Source organism: Salminus brasiliensis, chromosome 19, assembly GCF_030463535.1.
Source record: "Salminus brasiliensis chromosome 19, fSalBra1.hap2, whole genome shotgun sequence".
Taxonomy (NCBI): domain Eukaryota; kingdom Metazoa; phylum Chordata; class Actinopteri; order Characiformes; family Bryconidae; genus Salminus; species Salminus brasiliensis.
The window spans coordinates 4,875,281-4,888,955 of record NC_132896.1 but is presented as its reverse complement, the minus strand read 5'-3'; the positions used below and the strand labels follow the sequence as shown (position 1 = coordinate 4,888,955).

Genomic DNA, 13,675 nt, shown 5'->3' with positions numbered 1-13,675 from the left:
ACTTTCTGGACTGACTGATGTAGTTTAGTCGAGACTTTTCTTAAAATGATGTTTTATAGTGTTTAATTATCTTATCTAATCCAGTCTGACTCTCCTCCCTGACCAATCAGCTCCCAGCTCCTTTACAACACTGCAGTCCAATCACTTCAAGTACTTGTGATGGACCGGTATCTGTGGTTGTTGGTCTACTAGTGTGTAATAACTGGTCTATAGTGGGTGAATGTGCTGTGTGTTATTGGGGTTTCTATAGCATAGGTGTGTGTGTCTGTGTATGTGTGTGTGTGTGTGTGTGTGTGTGTGTATTAGCATTAGCGTTAGCCTCCACTCGGTTCTCTGGTGTATAAACAGAGAAAGGCGAGCGGTTGTCCGGTTCTCCCGCTGGTAAAACAGAGCATTTCAGTGAGAGTTTTATATAAAGGGTCAGATATTATGGTCTGTTTTTTTAGGTTCCACTGTAAAATAGCTCCACACTGCAGAACCTCAACTCCTTTAATTACCTTCTGAGAAGGTCCGCACTGCTGCTGCTGCAGCCGGCTGGGCAGTGATATATCCTGGTGCTCTGCCGGCTCTACCTGTTACAGGTGGCGCCAAACACACTTTAAAATCCGATTTGAGCGTCCAGAACGTCCAGACTGAGTCGCGTCTGTACAAACCGAAGTATCATCGCATCACATTCGGATTTGGCCTGAGAGTCTGGACCTAACCTTAGTCTCAGGACAGAGAACACAAACAGCCGTGAAGTCGTGAAGGCAGTGAAGTCTGTTAATGGCGCCTTGTGGACACCGGATGGCGCTCTGAACACCGTGGTTAAAACAAAGACTCAGAACTGGACTGGGATTAAAATAGCCGATACCCGATCCATTCAAATATGCCTGGATCAGACACTTATTTACAGTTATGGCATCTGAGTGATGTTCTTATTCAGGTACACAGGTAGGGGAATGTAGAGTTAGGAGTCTTTCCCAAGGACTCTTACTGGTGTGGAGTGGTGGGCTTGCTCAGTCGTGCAATCAAAAACAAAGGAAGACGTTTTGATGAAGACGTTTCTCTACATAACTGTTCTACTTATCCCCTTATTTACTCAGCCCTCTACACTCACAGCACCTGTGAAGATGGCACATGCTTTAAAAATCTGATCTAGTCCACAAACCCTCTCTAAACTATAGAAAACAACAGCGGAAAGAAGCTCCTCAGCTCCTCAGACTGTCAGAAATTCAACACCACTATGAGCAATTCTCTGACTCAGCATGTTTCTCTAAAAGTAGCACTTCACACCAGACCACCCTGAATGCCACTTTACATTATTATACTTTTTTATATTATAGCAGCAGTGCTCTCTCTCTCTCTCTCTACACACACACACACACACACACACACTCATACAGTGCACCAAACAGACAAAGAACCACACAGGCAGTACAGTTGGTGTACACTGCACAGACTCACAGCACCATGCAAATCTGTAGCAGTAGGCGCCCAAACAAGCATGCAAATAGGAAAAGCTCACGTGCAGATGAGCAGAAGAGGGTACAGTTAATGCTGAGCTACAGGACTGAGCTAAACCCGTAAGTCCAGTCCAGCCTGGGTCCAGTCCAGCTCACTGCTGAGGCTCAGTCTCAGTGATGGACAGAGCTGAGCTCCAGTGAAACAGAGACCTACCTGCTCATCTCCTGCAGCTCCGCAGCTGTACACACACACTGTGACAGCGCGCGCTCTCGCTTCAGTTTTTTGTGTCTCTTTTCCACGTGACTGAGGGGGCGTGGCGGTGACTCCTGAGGGGCGTGGCGGAGCGAGTGTAATTACAAAAATACTGAAAGATGCTTTTTACTGCAATGTAGTGAATAAAATAATAAATAAAGTGTTGAGTAAAAAAGATGATTAATATTGTAATAGAGAAATAAAATAATATAAAAAATTATTTATGTAATATTGTGATAATTAAGTTAAAAGCTTACCATATTAACATTATTATACATTTTGTAATATAATTTTAATAATTAAATGACATACTGCTTTAAAAGCTGCTTTGTTATCGTAATGATAATGTTTAATCAGTTTTGTAACATTATTTTAATAATTTAATGATAAAAAGCTGCTTTATTACCGTAATAATTGCTTCTGTAATAATGAATTTTAAATATTTTTTGTAATATTGTTTTATTGATTAAGTTACAAAAACATGTAAATGCTGCTTTATGATCGTACTAATGTTTCAAATAATTTCTTGCAATATTCTTTTAAAAATTAAGTGACAAATAGTTTTAAAAGCTGCTTTATTATCGTGACAATAATGAAAAAATATTTTTGTAATAATAACTAAGTAACAAAACCTGATGTTTTGTTGCTGCTTTGTAATCGTAATTATAATATTGATCATTTTGTAATCTTGTAGTAATAATTAAGCTACAAAAACAGATTTGTAATGCTGTTTTATTATCGTAATACTTTTTTTTATAATGTTTTGGGATATTGTTTTACAAATTAAATGATACACCACTTTAAAACAGCTTTATTGTTGCAATAATGCATTTTAAATATTTTAAAAATATTTTAAAAATATTTTTAAAATATTGATGTAATAGTTAAGTTACAAAACCTGATGTTTAAGCTGCTTTCTTATTTTAATTTTATATTATTTTAATAGTTTTGTAATGTATTAATTGGCCTGCAATTGGGCAGACTTGCATTATTATAACTGTAATGATTTTAATAATCCAAACCTACTAATAAAGTTAGACCCTGTGTTTTATAGAGGAGGTTTTAGTCGTGTACTGAATGTCAAGCGCTGGTGAGCCGAGCAGAGAGCCTGAACAGCTTTTCAACAGCGCCACCTGGTGTTTGATTACAGTACAGCAGCCTGCTGAGCACTTCCTGCCATCTGTAATGAATGTCATGCGTTGGTCAGAAGTTACAACCTAGAAGCAAACAAACTAAGTAACTAATGAAGGTGATTTTTTTCTTTCTTAGCTGCTGAGCTTTGATTAACTCATTTACATAAAGAGAGAGAGAGAGAGAGAGAGAGAGAGAGAAATCATACTACACCTATAAATAATTTTTAATGCTCTTTATTGCTAATATCCTCTAGTGTCTCACAACAAAACACTTCCCCACTTTCCACAAGTTGAATTATTAATGATTATTATTAACTTAATAAGTGCCCTGTTCCCAGCACTGGCGCTGACTGACCAGCAGAGGGCAGAAAAAGACAGAGCAACAGATTTGAGAAGGGTCTTCCCATGCTGGCCTGAGGTCGGATTGCTTTACTGTTCATGGTGATATTATTATAATAGATGAACTTCAGCCCTGAAAGAACACGGCTTCTGCTTTATCAGATCAGATTTATGGTCAATACGAGTTCTCGACCTTGAAGTCGCACATGCACACCCCTGCAAGTTGTAATTTCTAGTGGAGAAATTCTGAGATGATGAGCTGAGGTCACCTTTGACCCTTTTAGCATGGTGGACAAGACAGAATCAGGTGGCAACAGTGCCGATGGTGCTGCTACCCTCGACCTCCCCACTCCTAGCTGGCTGGCAGGCTAACACTAGCACCGAGTTAGCATGTTTAGCTAGCATAGATATGGCAGCAAGTGTGTGACTTTGGGTCGCTAGCCTTGACTGTTTTCATCCACCGGCCTTATGACATCCTGAGCTTTCTGGCTTACTGTATAACAGATATTATATATAGCTATGACAGTTAGAGGAGCAGGTGTCTGTAGGCTAATCTACACTGCACCACCCTCCTGCCTGTATACAGGTAACACAGGTAGAGGAGCAGGTATTTTTCGTGAGTAAACAAATATTAGTTGTGGTCGACAAAGTAACTTCTTGTTTTTCTCGTGATCAAAACTTATATTCATTTTCTCAAGAAAACGTTTGTTATCTTGAGAAAATGATGTTTCTAATTTCAACCAATTAACTTGTTTTCTGGAGAAAACAAGAAAAACAAGTTGTGGGAACTGAAACACAATTAACAATGAATGGTCTAGCAGTTAGTCCCCCAACAACGGCTGTCCCCAATATCGTCCACTTCCACATGGTGCACGATTTTCGGCCTAGATGCGCAAGATTACAGCGTGGTTTAAATATTGTTTCCAGAAGTGTTTTTTTTTTAGTATAAAGTTTAAATGCCTCCCTAAGACGAGACGATTTCTGAATTTCATTCAAGCCATAGGCAAAGAGACAAAGCGGAAATTAGTGGACGATTAGTGGGATTAGTGGCCGATGTTAGGGACGTCCCATTGTCAGGGGGCCAACTGCTAAATGTGCTGGTGTATTCTGAAAGTGTTTACACCCTCGCGTTTCCTAAAAACACTTACATGATGTTCTACAGGAAGAGCAGATTTAGCATCCGTTTCGGGTGCAGCAGCAGCGTCCTCCCTGCTTTGATAAACCTAATGCAGTTCATTAGCATGACTAAGCATGACTAAGCGACGCTGGTTATAAAGTAATAGGTTAGCAAAAAATAAATCTACACGATTTCCAGCTCATACCAAATGCAGTCGACTAGAGCTGGAGCTGTGAGGCTAATGTAGCTAACAAGTAATGGCAGCTAAAGGCCGCTGATTAGCGCCACGCAAACTCCATGCCTAAATCATCACACCTCAAAACGAGCTGAGCTGTAATATCCAGTACACTTGCTTGTGTAGTTTTGGTAGTGTCTAATAAGTGGATAAAAATGCTGTTGTTTTTAGCTGTGTGACATACTGTACTTCTGTCCAGTTTACAGATACGGCTCATATGGCCCCCTACTCCCTAGAAAGTGCACTGGGGTCCGTAAAAACATGGCTGACTGTGGCCTCACATTGCCAAATTGCTCTTTATCAGGGCCATTGAGGTTCTAGAGACTACAAAATAATACAGTAAATGTCCAAAGGTTTGTGGACACCTCTTCTAATGAATGCATTCAGCCACTGTTGGGCCCTTGAGCAAGGCCCTTTACCCTCTCTGCTCCCCGGGCGCTGGAGTTGGCTGCCCACCGCTCTGGGTGTGTGTGTAATCACTGGCCCTAGTTCACTAGTGTGTGTGAGTGTGTGTTCACTACCACAGACGGGTTAAATGCGGAGGACACATTTCGCTGTGCAATGTACACCGTGGGCTAGCGGGGTATACAGCCCCCCTGTATTGAGCTGTGAAGCAGTGGAAGAACTGTGTTCTCTGGAATGATGGATGGTGCTGTAGTTTTGGGATGAGTTGGGGAGTTGGAGATGAGGTTGGGTGGTGATCGTCCAACATCCTGACCTCACTAACATTTATAAGAATAATGTAGGGAATAGGGAGCCATATGAGTCTCAGCCTGTCATACAGTTTCAAGCAAGTAAGTGTGTGATGATTTAGACATGCAGTTTAACCCAATGCTAATAATATTGTTAGCTACATTAGCTACATTAGCCGCGTAGCTCCAGGCTAACCGAGCAGTTCCGGCTTCTTTAGGTGGCTTGTACTTTTCTCTTGGTGTCCAGCTTGTAGATGGTCTGGTAGCCATCGTCCCAGGCGTAGACTTGCTTCTCTTTGGGGTGGTAGTGCATGCCCGAATGGCTGGCGTAGCGCTTCGGGAAGAAAATCACTGGCATCTCCTCAGTCAAGAGCGTATCATGGATGTCAAACAAGCACTTAATGCTGGAACGCCCACCAGAGTGTGAGTTGTAGACCACGTACATCGTGCCGCAGATTATGAAGGCCCCCTCAGCATCGTGGCTTTTGCAGCTGGTGTCCCAAGTGTGTTCCACAGCCAAGCTGCTGGAGTCCAGCTTGGTGACCACCAGGTTGCCCCCAAAGTCTGGGTCTGCGTGGATGGCCCACAGACCCATCTCGTCCACGGCCAGGTCCAGCAGAGTGTGAGGGGAGAGCCCATAGACTGGCATGCGCCCAGCACCGGGCAGCAGCATGCGGTCAGCCACGGTGCGGTTGAGCAGGTGTACCTTCAGCACTTCGTTTTGCGTGTCGGCGTGGTGGTAGTAGATGAAGCCGCCGTAGACCACGTGGCCCGTCCCCTGCCAGGGCAAAGGCAGCAGGATGGCCTCGGCCTTCCTGGTCCAGTTGGTGTCAGTGAAGGCCTTCAAAGAGACAAACTCCAACAGTGTGCTGTTCCTGGAGCCGCTGAAGAAGTAGATCCTCGAGGAGCCTTTGGTGGGGTCCTTCATCCAGGAGCCAGTCAGGTCGCCAGCTTTCTTGACGATTTTCTGGGACTTGATGCTGGAGAGCTGAGTGCTGCAGTCTGAGCGAACATGAAATTCAAATCAGGAGGAGCTCATTTAAAGGACTGAACTGCTGATCAAAGGTATTCTCCGTTATGAGGAGCAGAAGGTCTTATTCAATCTGCCTTTATTGTAACGGAAGGGAAATGATAGAAGCTTGAAATGCAATTACGATGGAGTTGTGCACAAATCAAACACACTAATATTTGAATAATTCACTTAAAGCAGTTCTAATGGTCCGTAAGCCGATGCTTTTGCTGTTTGCAGCACCGGCTATGCTTTCATATTTTCATAATAATATTATTTTGATTTCCCTAATGCATCTTAAAGGGCCAATCTGACTAAAGCGAAAGATTATACATCACTAAATGTGTTGTAAACATGCTCACTTGCTTCCTCATGCAGTGCTGCAGAGTCTGGCCACCTGATGCATATACAAATACAATTGACTGTGATGTATTGGCATGCTGTCAGCAAGATGATACACTATAGGTCCAAATATTTATGGACACCCCTTCTAATGAATGCATTCAGCTACTTTAAATTGCACCCATTGCTGACACAGAGTCTCTAGTCCCTGTTGAGAAGTACTGGCAATAGAATAGGACTCTCTGGGGGAGATAAATAAACACAAGCCTACTGGCGCCATGCTGCCTAATGCCAGGTGTGGGGTAGAGGGGTATAAAGTCCCCCAGCATTGAGCTGTGGAGCTGTAAAAGAACTGTGTTCTCAGAAATGATGCAATGATGGTGCTTTATCCAAAACTTTTTGGATCAGTTGGAGAGTTGGGGATGATGAGGTGGGTTGGGATGGTGATCATCATCCAACATCCTGACCTCACTAACGCTGTTGTTGCTGAATGCAGTCAAATTCTGACAGCTACTCCAACAAAAGCAGGATGAACTTAATACCTTTGATTTTAGAAGAAACAATAAGTGAGCAGGTGTCCCAATACTTTTGTCCATATAATGATGTAAGGCCAGAAATACCCCTTAATGAATTCATCTGCCCGATACTTGAAATGTCCAAAAGTTTGCAGACACTTGCTCATCTAATATGTCTTCTGAAACCTAAGACATTAATAAGGAGTTTGCCTCCCCCTTTGCTGCGTTGACAGTCCCCACTCTGCTGGAAAGGCTTTACACTACACGCTGGAACATTGCTGTGAGGATTTGACTGCATTCAGTCACAAGAGAACATCAGTGAGGTCAGGTACTGATGTTAAATGATTAGCTCTGGGTCACAAAGACCTCTCCAGCTCAACCCAATTGGCATTTATACCCCTCTAGCTGATGCTTAGCTTTGGACATGGCCACCTAAAGCTCATGTGTGGCTGCTCCAGAACTTAGACATAGGACATAGTATCGGCAATGCATTTCTACGGAGAATATGCAAGCTCTGTGTGCTCCTTGAAGTAGCTAAATTTAGTAAGAAGAAGTAGAAGGGGTGTCCAAATACTTTTGGCCACACAGTGTACATTATCCCCTAATTATGCTCCTGTGCCAAACCTTCACAGCACATTGATTAAGTCCTTCATCCGATTTGCAGGAGGAGCCGAGGGCCTGAATGGAGAGCAGGGTATTAGCTTAACACTGTTTACCTTTGTCCTGCGTGATCACAGCTTTCTTCTTCTTCTCCTTGGCTTCTTTCACCTGCTGCTCCAGCACGGACTCTGCTATGTCCACGTCTGATGAGTCAGGGATTTTGTTCTGAAGATACTCCACGTCTCTCTCCACGCGGTCCACTCGTAAAGCCAGATTGTCCACGTGACCTTGGATCTCTGACTTTAGCGTGTTTACGCTGCGAAGCTGACCCCGCATCTCAGCGGACACGTCGTACATCTTGTGGTTGACTGTCTGGAGATCCTGGTCGCATCTAATAAGGCGTTCCTGTCTCAGGTGGAGGAAGCAATGAAGGTCAGAAAAGTTCAGCTACAGCTGTATACACTCACTGGCCAATTTATTAGAAACCCCTACCTTGTAGAGCTGGTGTACAGTTAAAGACTGTTCAAGCCCTCCTCTAGCCCAGTGGTTCCTAACCCTGGCCCCTTAAAATGGGCATGCAGTCTTTCAGGTCCAGGGGTTGGGAACCACTGTTCTAGCCCGTCATTGGTTGCCAGGTTCTGACCACAGATCTGCTCTTGACTGGTTACCATTTTGAATGGTGGCCCAACTTTGAATCCAGCAGAGACACTGCCAGGTGTAAAACCCCAGCAGTACCGCTCATACAAGCCCCACCAAGAATGGTCCATCACCCAAATAACAAGTAGACAGCAGCAGCCCTGGGTCCGGAAACTGGCTAATGATGCAATCTGTGGTTTGCAAGTACAGCAGTATGTAATTGTAGACCTATGTAGTGGACATACACTGATCAGCCATAACATTAACACCACTGACAGGTTGATTATCTTCAAAACATCAGGAAGGTACGGGGGGAGGGGGTAATTCTTGGTATGCAGTGGTCAGTACCTAAAGTACCAAAAGTGCTCCAAGAAAGTACCAGCAGTAAGCCGACGGCTGTGATCCATGTAGATCCCACCTCCCTTCTTACAGGACTCACAGTATCTGCTGCCAGATACCACAGTCCACTGACACTTTGCAAGGGCACTTAGACACTTTATAATGTTCCTGCTTTTTAAATTTCTCTACTTTTCCCCTTTTCCTATTTATGTCTACCCATTTTATATTCTATTAATTTATTTATTTAAGAACTGCTCTTTGGGTGTAAGTGAGACCTTGAGATCACAACTTCGTTCCACCCCATGTACCACATGTGATGCAAATGACAATCAAGTCTCATTTATCCTTTAATATTAGACAGGTGGTATTAATGTTATGGCCAATCAGTGTATAAGGCAGGTGGACATCATGAAGTAGCCTGTATGAAGAACTATGAGGGTAAGGGTTTCTAATAAAGTGGACGATTTTGACTTGAATCCCAAAGCAAACATTTTCTCCTGTTAAGTAACTGGATTCCGAACTCAAGGTGGAGTAAATTTAGCTACAGACTCAAACCCACTGAAAATCTGAATCAAAGGCTTTGGCAGAGTAACGAGAAGCTCCTCAGACGTTCTTAAGATGTGTCTGAATCTCTTACCTCCAGCTCCTGCAGTCGTCTCTGAAAGTATTGCATCATGAACACGTCCTGGGTCGTTCTTTGAGCTTGTCCAGTGCCCAGGGGCAAAAACAGCAGGGGTAAGATTTTCAAAAACATCCCGAGCATCTAGACCTCTTTTTTTTACCCCAATCACTTTCAAAAGCTCTAATAATTACAAGACGTCCTGTCCCGTCCAAGCACAGTCTGGTACAAATGGAGTCTGGTGAAATTCCGAAGGCATCTGGTTGTTTGTTATTCCACGCAATGCAGTTTCTGATACTTGGCCCCAATGATCTTCAGAGGCAGGTCCTCACAGGCTGCTGTTGTGTTTGGAGTTCTAATGATCTCCAGATGTTCTGACACGTCGCCATGCAGCAGCGTATCATAGCCACAGATCACATTATGCATTAAATAGCGTTAGGATCATGCATCTGCCGGGTTTTCCAACCGAAAACAACTCTTTCTTTTGAGGAGCAGCAAAAGTAAAAGGCTCAAATATCACTAAGGTGTGGGGGCTGGAAATCAAGCAGGAGGAATTTGGGCTGGAAATGAACATAGACAGAGAGACTTTCTGGGAATCCGGTCAGGCTGTCTCTTACATCACACTCCTTGCTTTGGCCACACACTCACACAGATACTCCCATCGAACAGTGTTTCTAAAATTACATGCAGGCCTGCTTATACCTGCAGCCTTTACTACAAGGATTGACACCACACGTTAAAATCAGCCATTCATAAAAACAAGAGTGGTTATATTAAGCCAGGAATCTGCCAGTGGAGTTAGCAGAGGGGGTTCTGAGTGGTCCAGCTGCCACTATGGCCTCAGGATCGCTGGTTCTAATTCTTCCATAACCATCAGCAGCCGGAGCCTGAGAGAGCATAATTGGCCTTGCTCTCTCTGGGTGGGTAGATCTCCCTCTCTCTTTCACTCTCTCCTCACATCACTTCAGAGCATCTGCTACTCGATGCAGCAGAGCTGGGCATCCAGAGCTTTCCTCCAAGCTCGTCAGTTGCTTGGTGACGTTGCATCAGCGGCATTTTAAAAAGAGGAGGTGACTCCCAGTGTCCAGAGCATTAACTGTGATGGGGGAAAGTGCTATTGAGTAATAATAAATATATTAATAATCTGGGAAAATTAGGATTTAAAAACCGTTTTATAATTTATTTAAGTTCTTTACATCACACTAAAAATACTAAAGCTTTTTTTTATCACTTTTTATTTTAATACTTATTCTTGTGTAGGTTTATGAAGCCAAAATCATTTTACACATAATTCACATTTACACAATTTCCTCTCTTCATCCCTTAGAATTAAACAGTATGGCTGTGTCCCAATTGCCTTCTACGCACTAGTACTACAAGTTACTACATACTAATCTTAATAGTGAGAGTTTGGCGAGTTTAGTAAACAAAATTAACGTACTACCCAGTTTTGTACTAACAGGAAGTGGTGCAAGATCTCCATCTGCCAGTGCTGCCACACTTGCATCGTTATCCTCCATGTTCCACCCTCAAAATATTCTACATTATTCTAAAATCATTTAAAACAATTCTAAAATATTATAAAATATTCTGATATCAATAGTATGCAGATTTTTTATGCATACTGCATACTCAAAAAGCAGTAAGTATCAGTAATTACTGTAGTGTGCAATTGGGATGCACCCTCTGTTTCTGTGCCTTTAAAGCAGCATTATGTGAAAATTTCTATTTTTAATTTTTATTTTTTTGCTCCTGGGCTCCTCCTACAGTTGTGGAGTGTAATTCACTTTTACTCCACTGCTGTAAATACAAATCCAATACAAATGCCTTGAGCTCCCCCTTATGGACAGATGTACATAAGCTGAGGGATGAGGAAGCAGCATCTGAAGGTAGAGAAGCATGTGGACTGAGGTGGTAGATTCATTTTACAGGGTTTTATACTCATACGACTCTGGTTACACAGCTTTACTCAGTTCTGGCGAGAGGTGTCCTGCAGCTTCGCCAAAAGTTCCAGTAGCAGTGTTTCGGCCTGTAGGCGCTATTCTCCTTGTTCAGTCAGTGGAGCATCAACATGATTCTGAAGCTGCTGTTTTAGGGTCAAATTGCTACATACTGCTGCTTTAAGGCTGTACATGTTTTAATGTGTAAATGACAACTAATCTGATTGGTTATGATGTGATTTGGATGTTGGATGTGTGGCGTATTCAAAAGTCAGTCCTGGCTGGAGCACCTCTAAGCTTCTCTACCATGAATTTGTGGATGTCTGTAAATGCATTCATTTTTGTGACATCACAAAAACAATACATTAAAAACAGCTGCAGATTATTAGAGTATATATTACCTGTATGAAGTGGGGAGTGAATTATACAGTTTGAAAGGTTAACAGTGTTTCCTGTAATATATACTACATTACACTCTTTTTATTTTTTATTTTAATGAAACATTTTATGCAAATATGCAACATACAACATGCAAATATAGCATATTAAACATCATATAAGCATCAAACCCTCACACAGAAATTCCACACAGAAATAAAGCACAGGGACTCAATATAAGCCTGTTTCTCTCATCCAAGGCTCTTGGTAGACTGATAGTCAAAAAGCTATTCTTCCTACATGTGTAGAGCCATCAGGAGCCAGGTCTGCATATCGACTGAGGCAACAGACAGCCAGAAATTCACTTTTGTCTTTTCTTTTCTTTTCTTTTATTATTTTTTTTTTTAATCATAACAACAACGACCTTCTCAAAATCATTGAAGTAAGACAACACAGGGTAGAGAATACACAAGGGTACATCTTAAAAGAAGTGACATATTCAATTCAAGTTTATTTGTACAGCAAAACTCAAAAGAAGAATCCATCCTCCTCCGGGCGTCACCAACGACCATAATCAATGAGCAGGAGCGTTCAGATTAACCAGGGAAGACAAAGGATGATCAGAGTTTCTACAGATAAAAATCTATGATTGCTGTGAGGACATGGTAGCGTGAACTCAGGGAAGGAACTGAGTATAGTATGAGGGCAGGTACAGAATGTTTATGAATGAGTAGCTGTAATTAAAGTTTAGTAAAAGTGGGGTTCAACCATCTGCATCACTGGACCCTTTTACATTTATTTACATTACATTTACATTTATGGCATTTAGCAGACGCTCTTATCCAGAGTGACTTACAAAAGTGCTTTGCTATTTACCCAAGAAAAGCCTTAGCTAGTTAGAATAAACCAATAATTTAAAGGATACCTCTAAGCTTTAGACATTACTAAACACAAGACAAAAAGGTGACCATAGTACTGTAATCGTCCAAGTACTCTCGGAAGAGGTGGGTCTTCATTCTGCATTTAAAGACAGCGAGCGACTCGGCCGTTCGGACACCCAGCGGAAGCTCGTTCCACCACTTTGGTGCCAGGACAGAAAAGAGCCTGGACGCTTGTCTTCCGCGGATTTCGAGGGATGGCGGGTCGAGCCGAGCCGTACTTGAAGCTGGAAGGGCTCTAGGTGCGGATCGGATTTTGACCATTGCCATCAAGTACGGAGAGGCTGGCCCGTTCTTGGCTTTGTAGGCCAGGGTCAGGGTTTTGAATCTGATGCGGGCAGCTACAGGAAGCCAGTGAAGAGAATGCAGCAGTGGAGTGACATGGCTGAATTTAGGGACATTGAAGACGACCAATGCCGCTGCATTCTGGATGAGTTGCAGGGGCCTGATGGTGCGCAGAGGAAGACCAGCCAGAAGAGAGTTGCAATAGTCAAGTCTTGAAGTGACGAGCAACCAGCTCCGTCTTGCTGGGGTTGAGTTTGATGTGGTGAGCCGTGATCCAAGAAGAGACGTCGGCGAGGCCTGCTGAGATGTGGGCAGAAACCTGTGTGTCAGACGGTGGGAAAGAGAGCATGAGTTGAGTGTCCCATGGGAGGATATCACTTTACCAAGAGAGCAAGTGTAGAGTGAGAAAAGAAGAGGACCAAGAACCGAGCCTTGTGGAACACCAGTGGAGAGACTACAAGGAGCGGACGTGTCGCCCTGCCACGTTACCTGGTATGAGCGTCCCTGCAGGTATGATGCAAACCATTGCCATGCAGAGCCAGTAATTCCAAGGCCGGCAAGGATAGACAGGAGGATCTTGTGGTCCACTGTGTCAAAAGCTGCGGAGAGGTCAAGAAGGATCAGAACCGAGGACAGTCTGGCAGCTTTAGCTGCATGGAGCTTCTCTGTAACTGCAATGAGAGCAGTTTCAGTAGAGTGAGCTGCTTTGAAGCCAGACTGGTTAGGGTCCTGAAGATTGTTCAGAGTGAGAAAGAGAGACAGTTGGTTGTAGACGGAACGTTCGAGAATCTTTGAGAGGAAAGAGAGAAGAGAGATAGGTCTGTAATTGCCGATGTCCAAGTTGTCCAGAGTTGGTTTCT

The 13,675-nt window shown here is 43.1% G+C and overlaps 1 protein-coding gene across 1 annotated transcript; it reads right to left on the bottom strand.

Annotated features, from left to right (window-relative positions):
• Positions 1-3,049: 3,049 nt before the first annotated feature.
• On the bottom strand, positions 3,050-9,572 carry olfml1 (olfactomedin-like 1). Its single transcript, XM_072663422.1, has 3 exons — positions 9,293-9,572; positions 7,797-8,085; positions 3,050-6,216 (listed from the first exon to the last, which is right to left on the bottom strand). The coding sequence occupies exons 1-3, from the start codon at positions 9,416-9,418 to the stop codon at positions 5,429-5,431; spliced, it is 1,203 nt and encodes a 400-aa protein (XP_072519523.1). The 5' UTR covers positions 9,419-9,572; the 3' UTR covers positions 3,050-5,428.
• Between the last annotated feature and the right edge of the window lie 4,103 nt (positions 9,573-13,675).